The sequence below is a fragment of the Pteronotus mesoamericanus genome, unplaced genomic scaffold (assembly GCF_021234165.1).
Source record: "Pteronotus mesoamericanus isolate MK-2021 breed Mesoamerican mustached bat unplaced genomic scaffold, CSHL_Meso_final contig_41, whole genome shotgun sequence".
Lineage (NCBI taxonomy): Eukaryota > Metazoa > Chordata > Mammalia > Chiroptera > Mormoopidae > Pteronotus > Pteronotus mesoamericanus.
Window position 1 is genome coordinate 4,569,468 of NW_026555152.1, and position 18,593 is coordinate 4,588,060.

At 44.8% G+C, this 18,593-nt stretch overlaps 1 protein-coding gene across 1 annotated transcript in view; it reads right to left on the minus strand.

The window, feature by feature from the left end:
• The window catches only part of GTF3A (general transcription factor IIIA), a 68,543-nt gene that overhangs the window by 40,204 nt on the left and 9,746 nt on the right, over nucleotides 1-18,593 (minus strand). The window contains exons 3-4 of the mRNA XM_054577092.1: nucleotides 12,674-12,874; nucleotides 11,134-11,322 (exon numbers count right to left, since the gene is read on the minus strand). Coding sequence (XP_054433067.1) covers nucleotides 11,134-11,322; nucleotides 12,674-12,874 — 390 coding nt within the window. The remainder of the gene's footprint in view (nucleotides 1-11,133; nucleotides 11,323-12,673; nucleotides 12,875-18,593) is intronic.

Below are 18,593 nucleotides of genomic sequence, written 5' to 3' on the forward strand. Positions count from 1 at the left end.
CAGTCTGAAAATATTGGTTCAAAAACAGGTTATTAGATTCCCTGGAGCATGATGTCAGGGGACTGACTGCAATAGAACATGAAGAAATTTAAGGAGTGATTAAAATGTTTTGTATCTCTCCCTGGCTAGGTAGCTCTATTGGTTGGAGCATTGTCCTGTGCACCAAAAGATTGTGGGTTTGATTCCTGGTCAGGGCACATGCCTGGGTTGCAGATTTGATCCCCAGTCAGGGCGTGTATGGGAGGCAGCCAATCAATGTTTTGCTCTTACATCGATGTTTCTCTCTGCTTCTCTTTCTCTTTTCCTCTCTCTCTAAAGTTAATAAACATATCCTCAGACTTAGAAATTGGTGTGAAACAAGCAAATGGCACGTCCTATAATTTAGGTCAAATTTTTAAAGTCTGTAAACTTTCAACACAGCTTCCGGGTCACCTGCCTACCTCTGGTCACTCCTTACCACCTGCTTCCATAACCACACCTATTACTAATCCACAGAGTGCTGAGCATTCACTGGTCTCACAATTAACTTACCACTGAGAGACTGTCTTATGATAAGGAAACTAAGGCACAGGAGGCCATGCAATATCCCAAGATCACTCAGCCAGGAAGTGGTCATATCCAGATTTGAACCTGGCTACTTGTCCAGAGTTCACACTTCTGACCGTTTGCTGTTCCAATGGCCTGGTCATGACTTCCCACCACCTCATCATGTCCAGGCTCTATGCCCAGCTTCCCAGCCTCGCTGTTAGCTGTTCATCTCCTCCTGGCCCCAGCGGTCCTTTCCCAGCTCCAGTCTGCCTCTTTACCATCCCTTCCACACACCACGCCATGGGACTACCACCTCCAACCTGCCCTCCTCTCTGCCCGTCATACCCCCTCCTCCTTGGGTGCCCTTGTGATTTCACTGACCTGCCACATCTCTCGCTCTCTGAATTTCTAATTCAGCACTTGATTCAGTCACTTTCCACGTTTGATCCTTAATAATGTGTGTCTTGTGATGCTTACAGCACACGAAATGGATGGACTGATGGTACTGGCTCAGAGACCCCAGAAAAGTGCCCACAAGGTGTCTTGGGTGCAGGAAAATGCAAACAAAATGTCTTTGAAGACGATGTTTTATTTTTAATACCCATATACATGCTGCATTCTGATCCATAATATATTTGTGTTTGGTATAGTATGTGCCAGAATAAAAAGAGAATCAAACGTGATTTGAAAATTCGTTGACTGAAATTTACCTACCACTAGCCGGCTGGTTACTGGGTCCCTGGCACAGCACCCCACCAAGCACATTCCCTGAGGAGCAAGAAAGACCAGTTTAGGAGGCACACATCCCGTGCAGAGTGCAGAGTGTGCAATGGGATTGGGGCTTGACTCCTGGGCTGCCCCTCACTCCCCAGGTCTGGGGGAGCATTTTCTGCAAGCCCCAGCTGCCCCAGTGAGTGCAAGGGACCACACCCATTACAACCATCCTAACCCAGGTCCATGTGAGCGTCAATGGGAAGGAGCCTGCTTCCCAGGATGTGCTCACTAAATATTGAATCTCTCCATTTTCCTCTTCCCCTCTGGAGAGCATCTCTCAGACCGAAGCATCATCAGGCCAACACCCTCAGAGGAGGCTCAAAATAAAATCACCTTGCAAATGTGGTAGAAAGTTGGACAAGGTGAGGAGATTCCTGGGGATCCTGAATCCCTGTTAGGGTGCCTGAAGTTCTTTCCCAGGCTGCGCACCCAGGGCCCACTGCCCCAGTGAATTCCCAGCAGTGCCTCAATCCTCTGAGAAGCACCAGTGCAAACTCTTCCACAAGGAGAAATGTCATTGCTGCCTCATAAAGAGCACATTGGTCGTCTTGCTAGTCTCTATGCAGGGTCAGGAAAGGAACACTGACCTGCCAAGAAGCGTAGTCTCTACAAGAAGTTAATGGAGCAGAAGCCCGGCGCTTTGTGCATGAAAAGCCCCGTCTTCTCATTATACTCTTCATGAACTGCTAGCCTGCTGCTTTGAATATCGTCAGTTTGTAACTTGTTAATTAGAACTCAAGACTCTTTGAGAAAGGGGTTTTTCTTATTCATTTTTACGCATCTTTTGCAAATAAACACCCCTTAAATGTTTGTCAAGAGACCTTATAATTGAAATAGTTTCTATTGAATTGACCAATAATGGTTTCTAAATTGCTTTGGTTAATAGTCAATTGAAATACCTTGAAATTTTTCTGTGGACTTTCCCCAGAAGTTTTACCTAACAGGAGCCCCATCTGAGCAAGGCGAAGGGATGTCACCTCTGCTGTCACCCCTCCTCGCCTTAGTGCCTCTGACATTAGCTGCTCCTGTGTTCCTTTTCCCAAGGTTAGGAACTATGTCAGCCATCGTTGTATCTCCGTTGTCTGTCCTGGGGCTCAGCACACAGTAGGCACTGTATGAATGGACCGAAAGGCCTAAACCAATTCCATTCAGTGTACTTGCAACAGTGAACTTGTATATTATGGATGAAGGAATTGGAAATGTTTCAGAAACAAACAAGACAAGCTCATCTATTGTGTTTGGTTCTTCTATTACCATAATTTTGTATTTTTCAGAATTTGTGGGGAGTGATACTAAACGTTGCTTCACTGGAAGGAGGGGAGAAGGGAGGGAGGGAGCCTTGTACTGGAGTTTTCCCACATCATCTCCTATGATCTCACAAGACCCCTGGGGGAGGGAGAATGTTATTGGTCCTCATTTTACAAATAAGAAAATGGAGGCTCAGTGATGTTAAGTGATGTGTCCAATTACTAGGCTGGTTTCAAAGCCCAAGCCTCCCCCTACACTGTTTTCCCCTCTCACAAAGTACCGGGCTACCAGGACTAAGGGGACTGATCCCCACAGACCCGCTTCTGTGAGGTTCTCCTGAGCTGGTAAGCTGACCTCCGGTGGGCTGACCTCCCTCTGGTTCTCCTGATAGTGGCACCTCCCTCAGTAGGTCACTCTCCTTCTGAGAGCACCTGGTACAGTGGCTCCCTGTGCACCTTTCACTAGAAACACCAGCGGCTCAGCCTCATGCTTGAGGGACAGGAACTCCTGCCTCATAGTAGCAATGTGGTGGCCGGTACTTTCGGTAGAATCTTCAAGGAAAGCAGAGGGAAGCCTGTGTGATGCTTCCCCGAGGAATGTTTTTCCCTCAAGTGACAGACACTTCCCTTCCTACACCTTTCCAAGCTGATAAGTTGGGCCTAAGAGGCATTTCTTTGAGAAACTCTGCCCTCAAACCCTCTTATTAGTGTGACCCCCCTCAAGTCCATTATAAAGGAATTTGCAGAGGAGTGGAAAAGCTGACTCTAAGATGTCCCTGCCTCCGGCCTCCGGAGATGAATCTCTAGATGTCACAAGATCTGGCACCCTGCCCTCTTCTCTCCCCTGAGTTGGAATGTGGGATTGTCCCTGGGCCACCTCAAGTGGAGGGGGTGGGGGGTACAGCTCCCCTCCCCCACTCCAGCTCCTTCCCCTTCATCTGAGTTGAGTCTGTGATGTTTGGAAGAGCCCAGCACTAAGAGAGAGCCCCTTCTCTGAACACAGGCCAGGCCGCCCAACCACAACTCCCCACTGATCCTGGCAAAGGAATCCCTGCCGCACCTCGGTCTCCCTTGCTGTAAACACTTTTATTTTTGCTTCAGTTTATGACCTCTCCTTCCAAAGGATCACAACTTGTTTAAACCCGCTCTAAACAAAGGGCTCCTGTGATTACAGACATGCTGCTGGTTTTATGGTGGTCTTCCTTTGTCTGATTTTCTCCCACTGTCTTCCTTCTTCCCCACCCCCACCATAGGTACCCAGTCTTCTAAGAGAAGCCTCTAGCCAGCTGCTGGGCAGGAGGGTGCGCGACTTCCGACCCCTCGGGTCACTCTCGTCTGCTTCTCCTCAGCTGCAGGCTGGCCACACTGACAGGGGGCGGAGAATAGGACACCAGACATCTGAGTGTTCCGTTCCACAGGTCAGCTCTGGCATAGCCCTCCTTCCCCAAGATGGAGGGGGTCTCCTGGGGATATCCTCAGGGGCTTCAGCTGGCCTGCATCTCTGCCACCCTCCCTCAGAGGAATTATTTATAAAGATACCCCAGCCCTAGCCTGTACCTTCAGCCACCCTGGCAAACTCCGCACTCCGCCGGGGACTGTGGGGAAGACTGCTACAGACACTAGGCCGTGTTTCCCATGCAGGGTGCACTGAGTGTGTTGAAAACTGGCTCCAAGCTGGCATCCTTCTTGGCTGGCTGGCTGCATTCTCAGGTCAGTGCTAATTCCCTCTCTGGGCCTCCTCTTCGGGAATAGGAAATGGCAGAAGTCCTCAGGGGCCTGAGAACATGAAAATGGCCCATGGTTCACCCAGGCTTTGGGAGTGTGGACTGTGTTACTGCGGGTAGCCTTAGCGGCCCTGCTCGACACTGTCTGCTCTGCAGAAGTGGCCACCCTCCCTGCTGGGGTCTCCACAGACGGCTACCTGAGGACGCAGACCAAAGGAAAAAGAATGACCCATGGAAAGGAAATGTGGTAGGGTCCAACTGACTTCCTTTTCTTTCAGCTTGGGGAGTCCTCTTTGACAAAAGGTATTTGTTCAAGAGATTCCAAAGAAAGCCTTTGAAAGAAGGGTCTAGGGCTCAGGGTGGTAGCATCTGGAGGGGACGTTTCAGACCCTCCTAGTTTTTAAAGAAGATTGTCTCCAATTCATGCCCTGGTCACACAAACACACGCAGATGGTCTTTGCTCAAATCAGAACAGAAGAAGGACAGTCCTGTGGGGGAGCACTCTTTCCCCATCCACGGTGCCTGCTCATCTCCTGCCCACACGTGACATTCTGTACAGAACATGTGGGAAGACAGACCTACCCAGATCTGGACCTGCCACACAGCGGGCGTGTTCAAAAAATAAACCACAATGGGATTCTCTCCGCAGTTGCCAGGCTCCAATGTAGAAGATGTGAGGAGACAAACACCGACACAATCATCATAAGGACGTGGTGACCGCCAGGGATGTGATGGGAGTGCAGGCGCAGGAGTTCTCAGCAGCCCCTTCGGCCCTTCTCCCCGAACTCTGGCCTCTGAGTCAGGAGCCAGTGTGAAGGGAGAGGGAGCTGACAGTGGCCACATTCCAGGCCTGCTCCAAATTTTAAAATCCAGTATAGACAGACTTTGCCTCAGTCCTTGCTCATGTTCCTTCTCATTTTATAGTAAAAATAGAGCATTTCTATAGTGTGTTTTTTTTCAGTTTGCAAATACATTGTCTCATGTAATCCTCATGGTCACTCCGTCTTTTTCTGTTTTTGTTTTTTAAGAAGAGGGATCTAGGACATAGTAAAGTCAAATGATTTACTTCACAAACTAATTTATAGTTCCATAAAATTCAAAATAAAATAGCAGCAGTTTATTTAGTTTTTAAAAATTGACAGTCTGCTTCTAAAATTTGTGGAAATATAAAGTCCCCCAAAATAGCTGAGACAATTATAGAGGACAAAATTGGAGTTTTTACACTGCCAGATATAAGTAAGACTTACTATAAACATACAATAATTAATGCACATGGTATTGATGCAAAGATAGAAAAAATAGCCAACGGAACAGAACAAGAAGTCCAGAAATAAATCCATACATACTCAGACACTGGATTTACATGAACAGTTTCAGCACAGAGGAGTGGAGAAAATGGTCCTCCCAATAATCAATGTTAGGATCATAGGATATCCATATTTTAAAAAACCACAAACACAAGTCTTGGCCTCCACCTCATACCATACACAAAAATATCAGTTCCAGATAGACTGAGGATCTAAATGTGAAAGATGAAACAAAGTTCCTAGAAGAAAACAGAAAAATATCCTCCTGCTTTTGGCTAGGAAAAATTCTTCTTAAACAAGACATCAAAATAATAAACCATAAATTAAACAAATATGTTGAACTATATCAACAAGAACTTCTATTCATCAAAAACATTATTCAGAGAATGAGAAAGCAAGCAAGCTAAGAGTACAAGATATGTTTGTAAGCATTAACAGATAAAGAACTTGTGTGTACGATACACAAAGCATGCCCACAGATCAATAAAAAGTGACAGACCACCCATATTGTCCCCAGACTTGGGTGGCATTGAGATAGGAACAAGCTTCTTGGGGATCCTGCTAAGGAGAAGTTGAATACGGATACACTTAATTTGGGTTGACCAGATGCATCTATGTGGTTAGCAGTCTTTTGTGTGCATAGTTAAGTTATTGCTAGCTGTTTTGGTATACAAATGGCTCCTAGGGGTGTGTTCACTTCCCACTGCACAGATGAACCCAGCATCAGAACACAAAGGTGAAGCCTTCACCTCTCAAGGCAGGTACACTTTTCAATGGCCAAGGTGGTTCACAATGACACTGAGTTCACAGAAGTTCTCTTCTCTCAGGAATGAATATATTCAATGCAGACTATAAATTGAATGCATCATATGTTTGTTTGTTTGCTTTAAATGAAAATCAAGTGTTTATCAGGATGCTGTGTTTGTAGGGCACAAGTCTGTGGCAGTGTTTGCACCGTGGCTATGTCTTTGTGAAATCACATGTGTTACGAATCCCAACCACCATGTTAGAGAAACACCTGAATTGTCTTTTTAAGAAAGTAGTAATATAAAATCATTGATGTATGAAAAGGAGATCAAACACTATAAACTCATAAATATAGGAACCATTGCACATTCATTAGGACAGCTACTATTACCAAAAAACAAACAAACAAACAAAAACCACAATAACAAGTGTTAGTGAGGATCTGGAAAAATTGGAAAACTTGTGCATTGTTGGTGGGAATATAAAATGGCATAGCCACTGTGGAAAATGGTATGGCAATTCTCCCACAAATTAACCAAAGACTTATCATATGATTTAACAATTGTACTTTTGGGTGGACATCTAAAAGAAGTAAAAGCAAGACTGGGACAGTTATTTGTTCACCCAAGTTCATACATCATTCACAGTAGCCAAAGGAGAAAGCAACCCAAGTGTCATCCATTGATGGATGAATGGGCAAACATCATACAATGGAATCTTTTTCAGGCTTCAAAGGGAAGGAAATTCTGGCATGTACTACAGCATGGATAAACCTTGAAGACATTGTGTTAAGCAAATTAAGACATTAACAAAAGAACAAATATTTTACATTTCCACTTATATAAGGTAACTAAGGTGGTCAAATTCAAAGAGACACAAAATAGAATGATTGGTGCTGGAGAGTGCGGTGGGGAATGGGGAGTTGTTTAATGGGGACAGAGTTTCAGTTTGGGAAAACGAAAAAATTCTTGAGATGGATGGTGGTTTTGTTTGCATACAGTGTGAATGTACTTAATGCAACAGAACTACAGTTAAAATGGTAAATTTTGTCTTGTGTATATCTTACTACAATTTTTTTTAATGAAGAAAAGAGTCTTATAAAGGTACATAAGGTAGTTAATTATTTAAGGATTATGTTATTTTCCTGGATTTTGAAATATTTATGGTATTTGTCACCTTTTTAAATTTTGTGATCTATTTTCTTATTATAAATAAATAATCACTTCCATACCTCATGGTTTTCAATGTCATTTATTATTTACGTAAAACTTAGTTTCCTTTTTGAAAATGGGGCCAATAATACATCTTATGTAGTTAATAAGACAGTTAATAAAGAAATATAATATGTAATATATATTATGTGAAATACATAAAATAAGTTTAAATATTTCAAGAGAGGCATGACATTACCGAGCACTCTTTTATGTCATAATAAAGAGAAATGAGAACTATAAAAGAAAAACAAATGCAAAAAAAAAGTGCTGTCAAACCTGATGTCTGATAGAGAAAGACAAATACCATATGATTTCATTTAAAAGTATTGAATAGACTCTAAAACACAAAATAAATGAATAAACACAACAGAAACAGACTCTTAGATGCAGAGATCAGACTGGTGGTAGTCAGATAGGAGGAGGGTTGGGAACTGGATGAGAAAGGGGGAGAGATTAAGAACAAATTGGCAGTTACAAAATAGTCACGGGGATATAAAATACAGCATAGGGGATATAGTCAATAATATTGTAATAAATATGTGTGGAGGCAGGTGGGCACTAAAATTATCAGTGGGATCACTTTATAAGTTATATAAATGCCTAATCACTATATTGTATGCTCAAAAGTAATATATCCTGTAATTGAAAAATAAAAAATTATTTCTATAAAAAATTCTGATGTCTGAGCCCCCTTTTGTGTGATTCTTTAAATCATGCAAATCCATCAGCAATGGATTCTCAATGTACTGTTTCCATGTAAGCTTGCTCACATTTCTTTGGAGGTTCCCGTTTAGTTGAGATCCATAATATTTGTTGAACACCTCTAAGCAACCATGCTGTTAGACATTGGGAATGACTCACAGACTTTCTCCTTAATGGGGTGACAGACACAGAACAGTGTCATTACAGTGGGGTTGGTGAGCTGTGCTTCATTTCACCTGTTACTCCCCAAAGCCTTAATGGCTAGATCATACACTGGGTGGGGAACACGGATGGGAAACTCTTTTGTGGGGAGTACGTGTGTGTAGAGGGGTGGGAATCTACAAGTGAAAAGAAGGAAGAGGATCAAGAAAAAGAATAGAAGCAGAAAATAGGAGTGGAGCCCCTGGCAGGGAAAAGAGGTGGGGGCTCTCAGGGGGCGGCCAAGGCCCTTTGGCCCATACCTGGAAGATCGGGGAGGTGATGGTCCAGCGCCCTCCTTTACCCTCCCCTGTCCTGGCCCTCCTATGGCAGTCCATGGTGTGCAATGCCCTTTCCCACGTACCTTATTTTATTTCATTTCTGCTAACAGTTGCTGTGTACATCACTGGGAGTGTCAGTTACCCCTTGACAGCTTTTTTATTTTGTTTTTGGTACCAAAATTTTGTTATTTCTACCAAAATTCTCCTATTCCATGTTAGACTAGTGTAAAAACTAGACACAAAACTCTAAATATTTTTTTAATGTTTCCCTTCAGGAATCCTGGGTTGAAAAAAAAATCCTCATGAGATATTTTGTTTGTGCATGAAGCTTTCCTTTTTAAAATCTTAACAGAACTTAGCTACACACACAGTGAAAGCTTTATGTTATAAATTTTTTATTTAGGGAAAGCAGATCAATTTTCAAATTAATTGAGGAAATGCAGGAGTATAAAGAGTTGGTGTCAGTATCATTTAGTGATTCATCCCAAATCCATAAATTCATTGTCACTTCAACACCAAAAATTAGCCATCCATTGTTTCAATTCCTGCGAAATGTGCTGCCCTGCATTTCATCCAGCTGCTCTGGTCCTGGTAAGAGGTAGATTAGATTTCCTGCAACTTGGCAACACCCGCTGCAGGTGGAGCGATGGCCAGGTCAAAGAACACCGGGGGAAACCGGAACTGTCAAGCCCTTGGGAAGACTTTTGTGGCCACACAGCGCCCCCTACTGGTCATTACAGGAATACAGAAAACCTAGAGCCAAGTAAGGACAAGAACAGGCTGATGCCTGAGCCCAAAGGAGAGAAGTGGGTGGGGCTGTACTATTTTTTCTGCACCTTAGGAGCATAATAATACCTGCAGGGACTGGCTAACTCTATAAATACTTACCAAATGGAAGCCATTAAAATAAAGGCGGGGGGGTGCTCATGGCAGTTGCTAAGTACACCAGAGCAGGCCCGGGCTAGGGAAAGTCAGGAGAATATTCTAATTGCGGCTGAGGAGGTTGGCCTGTGTTTGCTCATTGGGTCAAGAGCTGATTGAATCAGAAACACCAGGTGGAAACTAATGCTCCCTTCGACTTTGCCAAGAAATGACACTTGTAGGCACCAGAATGTCTAGGGCTAGGCTGGGGAACTGGAGTGTGACAACTCTATTCACTGACAGATCGCTTATCTTCAACTCCTTTCCAGAGAAAAATTACATGGGATTTTTCCAAAGGTCTTTTCCTTGCATGGCCCTCATTGCAGGTGAGGACTTTGCAGGGCACACCTCACAGTAGGTGCTGCAGCTCACGGAGGACCTGAATGGCCAGGGAAAGCAGGCAGCTGGGTCTGAGGAGGGGCCCGCAGGAGAAGCTCATTGGCACAATGGGCAATGCAAGCCTGGGAACTGATGCTCCCTGTGGCCTTATTCCATGGACTCCGTTTTGTTCTGCTGCAGATGAAGGCAATGTGACTATAGAAGTCAGTGCTTGCTGTTTAGATGACAAGACCACATGGAGGCCCCAAAGAGACTCAGTTTAGCAAGAAATATCTATCTGGTAGTTTTCCAATAGGGAAAAAATAATGTATGAGGAAACCCTTTGTGAACGACAAAGAGCTATACAAATGCAAAAATAGTGGAATATACACACAAATATTATCCTTCCTGGGCCAGAAAATATTATATTTCCATAACAAGTCTATTCAGAAGAGGAACAAGAAGTGCCCCTTAGATATAGTGGGGTGGGAGGCAGGTGGTGTTGGATACTAAACAGGGATAAATGCAATAGAAATGAGACGAGAACCAGATTTCTGGGCATCCAGTTGTCATCGTTAGTAAGCCCCTTTGTGTCAAGATCTGTTCCCACCAAATTCTGCTATATCTGTAAAGCAGAGGTACTGACAAGCATTTCAACTTTGCCCATTTTCCCTCTGAAAGGATCATCAACACTGGAATGACACACCATCAACAGCAACACCAACCCCTCATAACTCTGTGCTCTCTTAGCCAGCAGAAAGACAAAGAAATGTTAATATTTAGTGAGAATTTATTATGTACTAGACCCTATTCTAAGTACTTTATATCACTACCTTATGTAATCCTCCACACAGGATTCTTAGCCCCATTTTACAGATGAGAAAGCAGCTACAGAGAGATTAAGTCGCTTTCAGGGGAGACCAGGATATAACTTTAGGTAGTATTGCTGTGGAGACTACTTTAATAACCACTGTGCTGAACTTCTTCCTACCAAGAAAGAGAGGAGATCTGCTGGGGCAAAAGCCCAGTGGCTACCATGTGGTGGGTGTGTCATTGCTACTTACGTTCCACATAGATGTCTTTGGACACTTCTGTATAAATGCTGTATTTCTTTTGAAATAATGAACCGAGGGAGGTGTCTGTTGAGGAGAAGCCAGGAGTCTTCCGCATACCTTCTGCGCATCCCACTGGGAAGCACCCCTTTGAGGCTTGGTCAGGGCGGTCTGTTTGCTGACAACCTGCCGTGCAAACAGGGCTCTGGTAGAGACGTCAGGGAGCAGCTGCTCAGTGTCCAGGAAAGCTTGAGTATGGTTTGTAAAGTAAACGGACTCTACTTGGGCAAATACTGCCATGGCCTGGGACTATGAGAGAAAGCAGTGAGGGGCTGACAGGGGTGCTTCCATGGGCTGAAGCCAGGAAATAGAGGAGCGGCCCGGGAATGCGTGAGGCCTTGGCTCCTCACCCTGAGTTCACCAGGGGTTCAAAGACGCCAGCGCTGGACTGAGAAGGACTCAGCCTAAAGCCACGTGACACCTGGGTACCCATGGAGACAGTGCTGCTGAAGGGAGAGGGGAAGGGCACCTGGGCCAAGGCAGCATTCAGTCGAGGTTTTTAAATGACTTTAGCAGTTAACAATCTCGCAGGTCAGCACAGGCCCAAATCTCACAAAAATAAGCTGCTAAAAGAAATAACACAAATAACAACATAGAAAGAAAGAGGTTTGAATGCACATTGTCTAGCCCAATGTTTCCCAGTCTCTACTGAGCATGCGCATCACCTAGGATAAAGGCAAATAAATCTAGGTTTGCATTTCAAACCGCCAAACCCTAGCTGCATATCTTGGGCAAGTCACCCATCTTTGCCTGACATCTATCTCATCATTGTATAATTAGTACCGGCCTCGCGAGGTTGCTATAGTCACCGAGGCTGTGCAAATGAAAGGCAGAGCCCGGGGCCTGCACGTGGCAAGTTTCACTAAATGGCAGCTAGTTGTGTTTTCTTCACTATTAGCAACAAGTATTCATTTGACAAGTACTCATGCAGCACCGTGGTAGACTCTCTGGGTGCCCCGGACCCCCCCCAAGAATGGGTTTGTCTAGGGTGACCTCGTGCCTGCCTTCCCACCTGCAGCAGAAAGAATGAGGCTGTTGTCACTGTTGTCATGCACATACCATGTGGTCCCACCTACAGGAGGCACCTAGAGCAGTCAGATTTGCAGAGACAGAGAGCAGAAGGGTGGTGCCAGGGGCTGGGGGAGGGGATGGCGAATTAGTGCTTAACCCAGCAGAAGGCGCTGCTAACCTGAGAGACACAAACAAATGGTTGCATATTAAGCCATAACATTCAAGCCAGACATGACTTTGAACCTATGCCCCTGATATACATAACAACATTTGAGAAAAGAGTCCGTTTGTGTCTCTCAGATCAGCCACAACCTCCATTGATGGAGACAGAATTTCCGTTTGGGATGATGAGGGCTCTGGAAGTGGATGGTGGTTATGGTTGTACAACAGTGCGACTATGTTTAATGCTACTGAACTGTACACTTAAAAGTCGTTAAAATGGTAAATTTTAGGTTATGTGTATTTTTCCACAATAAGAGAAAACGGAATAAGGCTATTGTTTCAATTTGAAGACAGGCTATTGAGTGATGTTGTGTCCTACTGTATAAGACTAAGAATTATCTGATTTTTTAAAAACATCATTCAGTACCAGAAAGCAGGTGTGAACTCTGGGGTAACCCCGGCCACCTGGGTGTCGGAGGTGCCTACTGCTCCCCCCGCCCCCGACCCCAGCAGCGGTGGCTTCTGAGTGCTGGGAGCCCCAGCCACATCTGCCATGGTTCCTCTTCTCCATGGAGCCTTTCTGACCAGTGGAAGCTCCCTCCTCTGGGTCCGCCTTCCTCGAATAGCACTGAACGCAAAAAGATACTTGCTAACAATAAAGATTCTTAGAATTCACAGAACATCAATGTCATTTGGGGAGTTTCCTTTGCTATGGCCAGAATGGAAGGGAGGACACTGGGGACATGGGTGTCCCTTACTGACCTCGGCTCCCCCACGCCAAGCACAGGTCCTGACACAGGAGGTGCCCAGGGTGGTATCGGAAGGAAGGGGGAAGGGAAGGGCTGCCTCTCAGACCAATCAGCACCTAACTCCTTGCTCTCATTAAGAGAAATTTGGCTCAAGACAGAGAGGTAAAGTCCAAAGTCACACACTTTAGTTAGGTAAACGGTGATCCTGGCTGGGGTCAGAACCAGGCCTTCTGGTCCCTAATCCAAGACCACCCCCACTCTGTTATCCTAAAACCTGACAGTCCAGACGCCATTTGATGTTAAGTCTAATTAACTCCCACCTGGAATAACTGAACTTTTGTGTTTCTCTTATTTGTTTCTTTGATACCTAGTGTTTGTACAGGTAAAGTAAACTTCTTAAAGATAGGGAGCGGGGTCAGAGGCCTTGCTTTTTACACAGCGATAAGTGCAGGCGAGTGGCTGTGTCCCCGCCAGGTTCATTTGACTAACAAATGGAGGTTTCATGGACCACGCTTGACTCTACAACTGCCTCCTTTGGGCTCCATTCCAAAGAAAAAAAGAAACAAGAAGTCATTGAGTGCTACCAAACACCAGCTCTGCACAATCATCACTCGTAACCCCAAGGAGACCCAGAGGGGCCCTTACCTACACAGTTACAGGTAAGGCAGCGTGGCTCGGGGCCTTAGGGAACTGGTCCACACTTCCCAGTTGCTGCATTTGGGCAAGTGAAACAGCTGATACTTAAGCAGTACAATGCCTGGCATTTAGCAGCCCCTCAATGAACGTTTTTTTTAATGAATAAAGGAATTTATATCCATCTTGTATACAACATCCATACTACTGTTTCTCTGCCTTATCTTCTGTCGTCATTTGGAAGGTGTCATGTAGACCTTAGAGATTATCCTCAGTCCCAAGCCTTAGGGTGGCAATGTAATCAGGTAGGAGATAAAAACACCCAAAGAGGAAAAGAATAAGCAAAACAGATTTTGTTCGTCATTGAAACAGATGGAAGTGAGAGAGAGGCAAGGGTCTTGCCCAATTAGCCCGTTAATTTGTGTGAACATGTGAAATTTTGGAATAATTGAGAGGAGAAAATCCATGTCTGTATGCCACGAAGCAGTCATTGCTCTGTCAGAGTGGGAAGGGGCCAAGCTAGAAGAGCGCCACCCCCAGGGGCGCAGGTTGATAAGACAGTGTTCTCTAAATACCTCCCATGGCTCTCCTGGCCGTGTCCCACTAATGGGACAGGATCTACAGCGGAAGGAAGTCTTGTCAGCTGGAGAGGCTCCCGGGCCCACTCGCCACCCTCCTGTGGCAGGAATGCCTTTTGTTTCCAGGGCTCTGCGGGGTGGGGGGGGGGGGGGGGTGGGACCAGAGGCTCCTACTGAGGTTTATGGCAGCACCTTCCCAAGGAGCCCAGAAGTGATCAATCAGGAAGAGCCACCTGGAGCACCTGTGCCCAGGCAGATGCCTCTTTTGTTTCTGCTGGTCCCCAGGATTCAGCTATTTATATATCTGGCCTAAGGAAACCTTGGAAGAGTTATTGAAGCTAAAGGAGGCCATGCACTAGTCCAGCAAAAACGAGCCGGGACCTGGTGGCTTGGGAGTTTGCCAGTGATCAACTTCTCTTGTGTAATATGCTAAGTATGTTTCGAAAGTGGGGGATGGGGAAGGAGGTGGTAAAATCAATACTTCAAGTCGGTCCTGATTGGATGGAGTATGTGCTTTCTTTTCCACCTGACCTGTAGTGGAAGCTGTTTATTGAAAGGTTGTGCAAATATGATGAGGCCACCCGGGGCCATTAACAATCCCCTGGACAGAGCCAGCTCCATTCCCATTGATTTCTGAAGTTTCGAAATGTTAAATTTCTTGAAGCAGAAATTTAACCGGAGGAGTTGGCACCCAAGTGTGAGATCTTTGCCTCCACTGGGACAGAGCCCCAGGGTCCAGGAGCTGAACATCAAGTCACCACCATTTGGTTGCAGGTCTGAATGAGTCAGGGGTCCCGCAGCCGCTCTGAGGACAGACTGAGGCTCAACAAATGTTCGTGTGACTAGACGGGTGTAGCATGTCTTGTGCTATGGTGACATCTGCTGGCAGTTACTGGTAATAAAGGTCAGTTCTCAGAAATTAAATGACCTTATTTTTAAAGTTCTGTATGAGGACACTATAAACACAGGACGGAGCCTGTCATCTGCAGTTTTTTCCACTCTCCTTTGGGCATTTTTAGTCCCACAAATAACAAAAATTTTCTAATAAATGTCCATATCAAAGTACAGTGACAACCAATACACTTAGAGAGGGTTACTGAAAAATAAATGGGCTCCCCGACAGAGCCAGCTTATTCTCTGCTCAATGAGTTAATAATGAAGCCTGGTATCTTGGGAGACATCCATCCACATATTCAATGATCTCATGCTTCTTGCCAAATCACTGCTGGGAAAAAAAAGAGCACACACATCTTTGTCATTTCTCTCATCCCTGGCTCCAGCACAGGGCAGGGTGGGCTGCTGAGCTAGCAGAGGAACCCCATTCTAAAAGATAAGACTGACTGATTCATTCAACAAATGGTTACGCGTCTACGTCTCAGGCACCCTGTGCTGCCGTGGGAGCAGAAATGAAGACCAATAATGTCAACGTGAATTGTATGTGATACTGATACTGTAGTTGGGAGAGACAGACAACAAACTAACAGACAAAAATACTCTCTGGTGAGTCTGTCATAGGTGGATGAAACGTGTCATGATGAGTTCATCATAGAATGGGTGCAGTGGGAAGGGTGCCCTTGGACTGGTGGCATCTAGGTGTAGCTCACAATGACTCTGGGGAACCAGCCAGGAAGGGGAAGACCATTCCAGGGAGGGGCTAGCAGTACCTAGACCAGAGGCGGGATGTGGAGGGAGAGCAGGATGGCCCTGTGTTGGCAGTGGGGGCACGCGAGGAAGCAGGGGGTGAGGCGAGAGCAGCAGGCTACTTGTGCTGGTGTCATCCTGGAACATGACCTTCTGTAGTGGAGAAATGGGCACATCCCTACCATAAAGGAGAGTGGGTTTCACAAAGTTATGTTGTTGAAATGGAATTACCATATTTTTCTGTGTATAATGTGCACAATTGTGCCCAAATTTTTTAGGGAAAAATAAGGATGTGCATTACACATGGGTAGTACTAATTCTGTACCTAATTGTTATGTAAAATTTCTTGTACCATAATACGTTCAAAAATAAATAGTAAAATTCCCTTATAATACAAAAACAAGTATCTAAATATAAGTAAGTGAATAAAAAGTAATTGAATTTAAAAAATTAAAAGATTTTTTTCCTGAAAATTTGGGCCAAAAACATGGGTGCACATTCCACACAGGAAAATACGGTACCTCTCAGAAAAGAATTCTTTGTTCAAGACGAAAGTTTTATTAGAAATTAACGTAATTTTTCCTGGGAAGGGATTGTTTACTATGGAGGAAGTCCATTAGGTATTGTTTTTAGTTTAGAAATTATGGTCAGATTCTTATTTTTAATAAGCGGACCGCCATCGCCTGGGCTGTGGCAAGATAAATGACTGGGTGTGCATGTGACGCCACCAGGTGGGGCTGTAGCTTCAAAAAAGTGGGCTGGGTCCCAAAGCGGCGGAAATGAAGCCTAGAAACTGTGACTCCTTCGCTTCTGAAACATGTCCATCTCGGATATTAATGTATGACTGCTTTTATCTTTTGTTTTCAAAGAAGACGAAATCTTTATGATTTCTCTTTCGCACTCTGGTGAGCTGCGGTGCCCCCCACCCCACCCCACCCCACCCCACAGCCCCAGCACGCCCTGTCAGTCAGCCAGGGCTTTCTCCCCGACCAGGAGGGGGGCGGGGCTTGAGGAAATAGCCCTTTCTAGCTCCTAATGAAAGGCCTGCAGGAACGTGCTTGTCGGAGGTAGGGGGTAAAAAGGTACGATGTTTGGCCACAAAATCCATATGGTCAGGGAATAGTTTAGTAGTTGGAGGAAAACGAAGTGGGGATCATTTGAGTTCCTAACAACATGCCCAGCATGGTACCAGTGCTTTGCAAATATTTCCTAATTCTAACTTCACAACTCCATGAGGTAGGTTCTGTTATTGACCCCAGTGTAGAAAAGGAATCTGAGACTCCAAGAGATTAAGTAAGTCACCCAAAGTCATCAATTTGAATCCAGACACTCTGACCCCAGAGCCCAGGAGAGTTAGCTACTCTGTGGAAACTAGGACAAACTGGGCTTTCTAGATGACAGCAAGTGAGTGCAGACTACCAAATCAGCTTGCACTCTTCTCTGGGGTCAGGGTAGTATCCAGAACAAGAGACACATTTGCCTCCATCTCATACTCATACACACACCCTCTGTTGAGCCACCTTCATAGCTTAGATGCACCTTTGCCTCATCTCTGACGCTGCATCAAAACTGTTGGTTTACATGCATTTCTTCCTTCTTTACCAAGAGCTTAGTAATGGCAGGGACTTCTTGCTTATTTTTGTATCCCCAGACCTTAATTAAGTGCATCCCACCTAATTAATAAATTAATTTTATTGGTTAAAAGTGTTAATTAAGAACAATTTTTTTCTTTTTGTAAAATAAACATAGTACAAAGTTTACCACCTTAACCATTTTTAAGTGTACAGCTCAGTGGCACAAGTACATGCACATTGTTGTGTAACCATCACCATGACCATCTCCAGAACTTTTTCAACTTGCAAAACTGAAACTCTATTTCCATTAAACAACAATTCCCTCCTTCCCCTCCTCCATCCTGTGGCAACCACCATTCTGCTTTCTGTCTCTGTGAATGCCACTACTCTGGTTACCCGGAATCATACAGTATCTGTCCTTTTGTGACTGGTTTATTTCAATGAGCGTAATGTCTTCAAGGTTCATCCACACTTTTGCACATGTCCACATTTTCTTCCTTTTTAAGGCTGAATAGTATTCTACTGTAATTAAATACAATAATATAACCTTATACAACTTAATTTTATCATCAAAATTTCAAACATACATAGAGCTTTAAAAAGTAGATTAATAGCCCCAGCCAGTGTGGCGTAGTTGGTTGGGTGTTGTCCCACAAACCAAAGCGTCGCTGCTCTGATTGCCTGTCAGAGCACATGCCTGAGTGGATTGATGAATGAATGGACGGATGAACGAATGAATAAATGCCGTGGTGACAACCCTGAGTGGAGCGATATGAGGATGTTAGGAAAAAAGAGCGGAGAACATAAAAGGTAGGCTTGCTCCCTGTCTGACCATCTCAACACTGTATGAGAGCCCTTCTTTGTGCTGGGTGACGCTGGGTGGCAGGAGGCTGCAGTGGCCAGGGAGCAAAATGTCTAGCCTGCCCGCTGACTGCCACAGCCTCTTGGCAAGACCTGAGCTGCAGGTGCACCTGAACTAAACTGGCTCTTTTTGTAGCAACGTGATGCTATCCACCTGCTAGGGCCACAGGCCATGTAAGTTTTCTACCTTTGGACCAGACAGGTTTTTTAGGAGACACATATACATCACTATTTGTACTGTATCTTTTGTGCTTCCTATATAAATCATTTAGACACTGTGTCACTTTTAAACTTGTATTACTGGCTTGTCA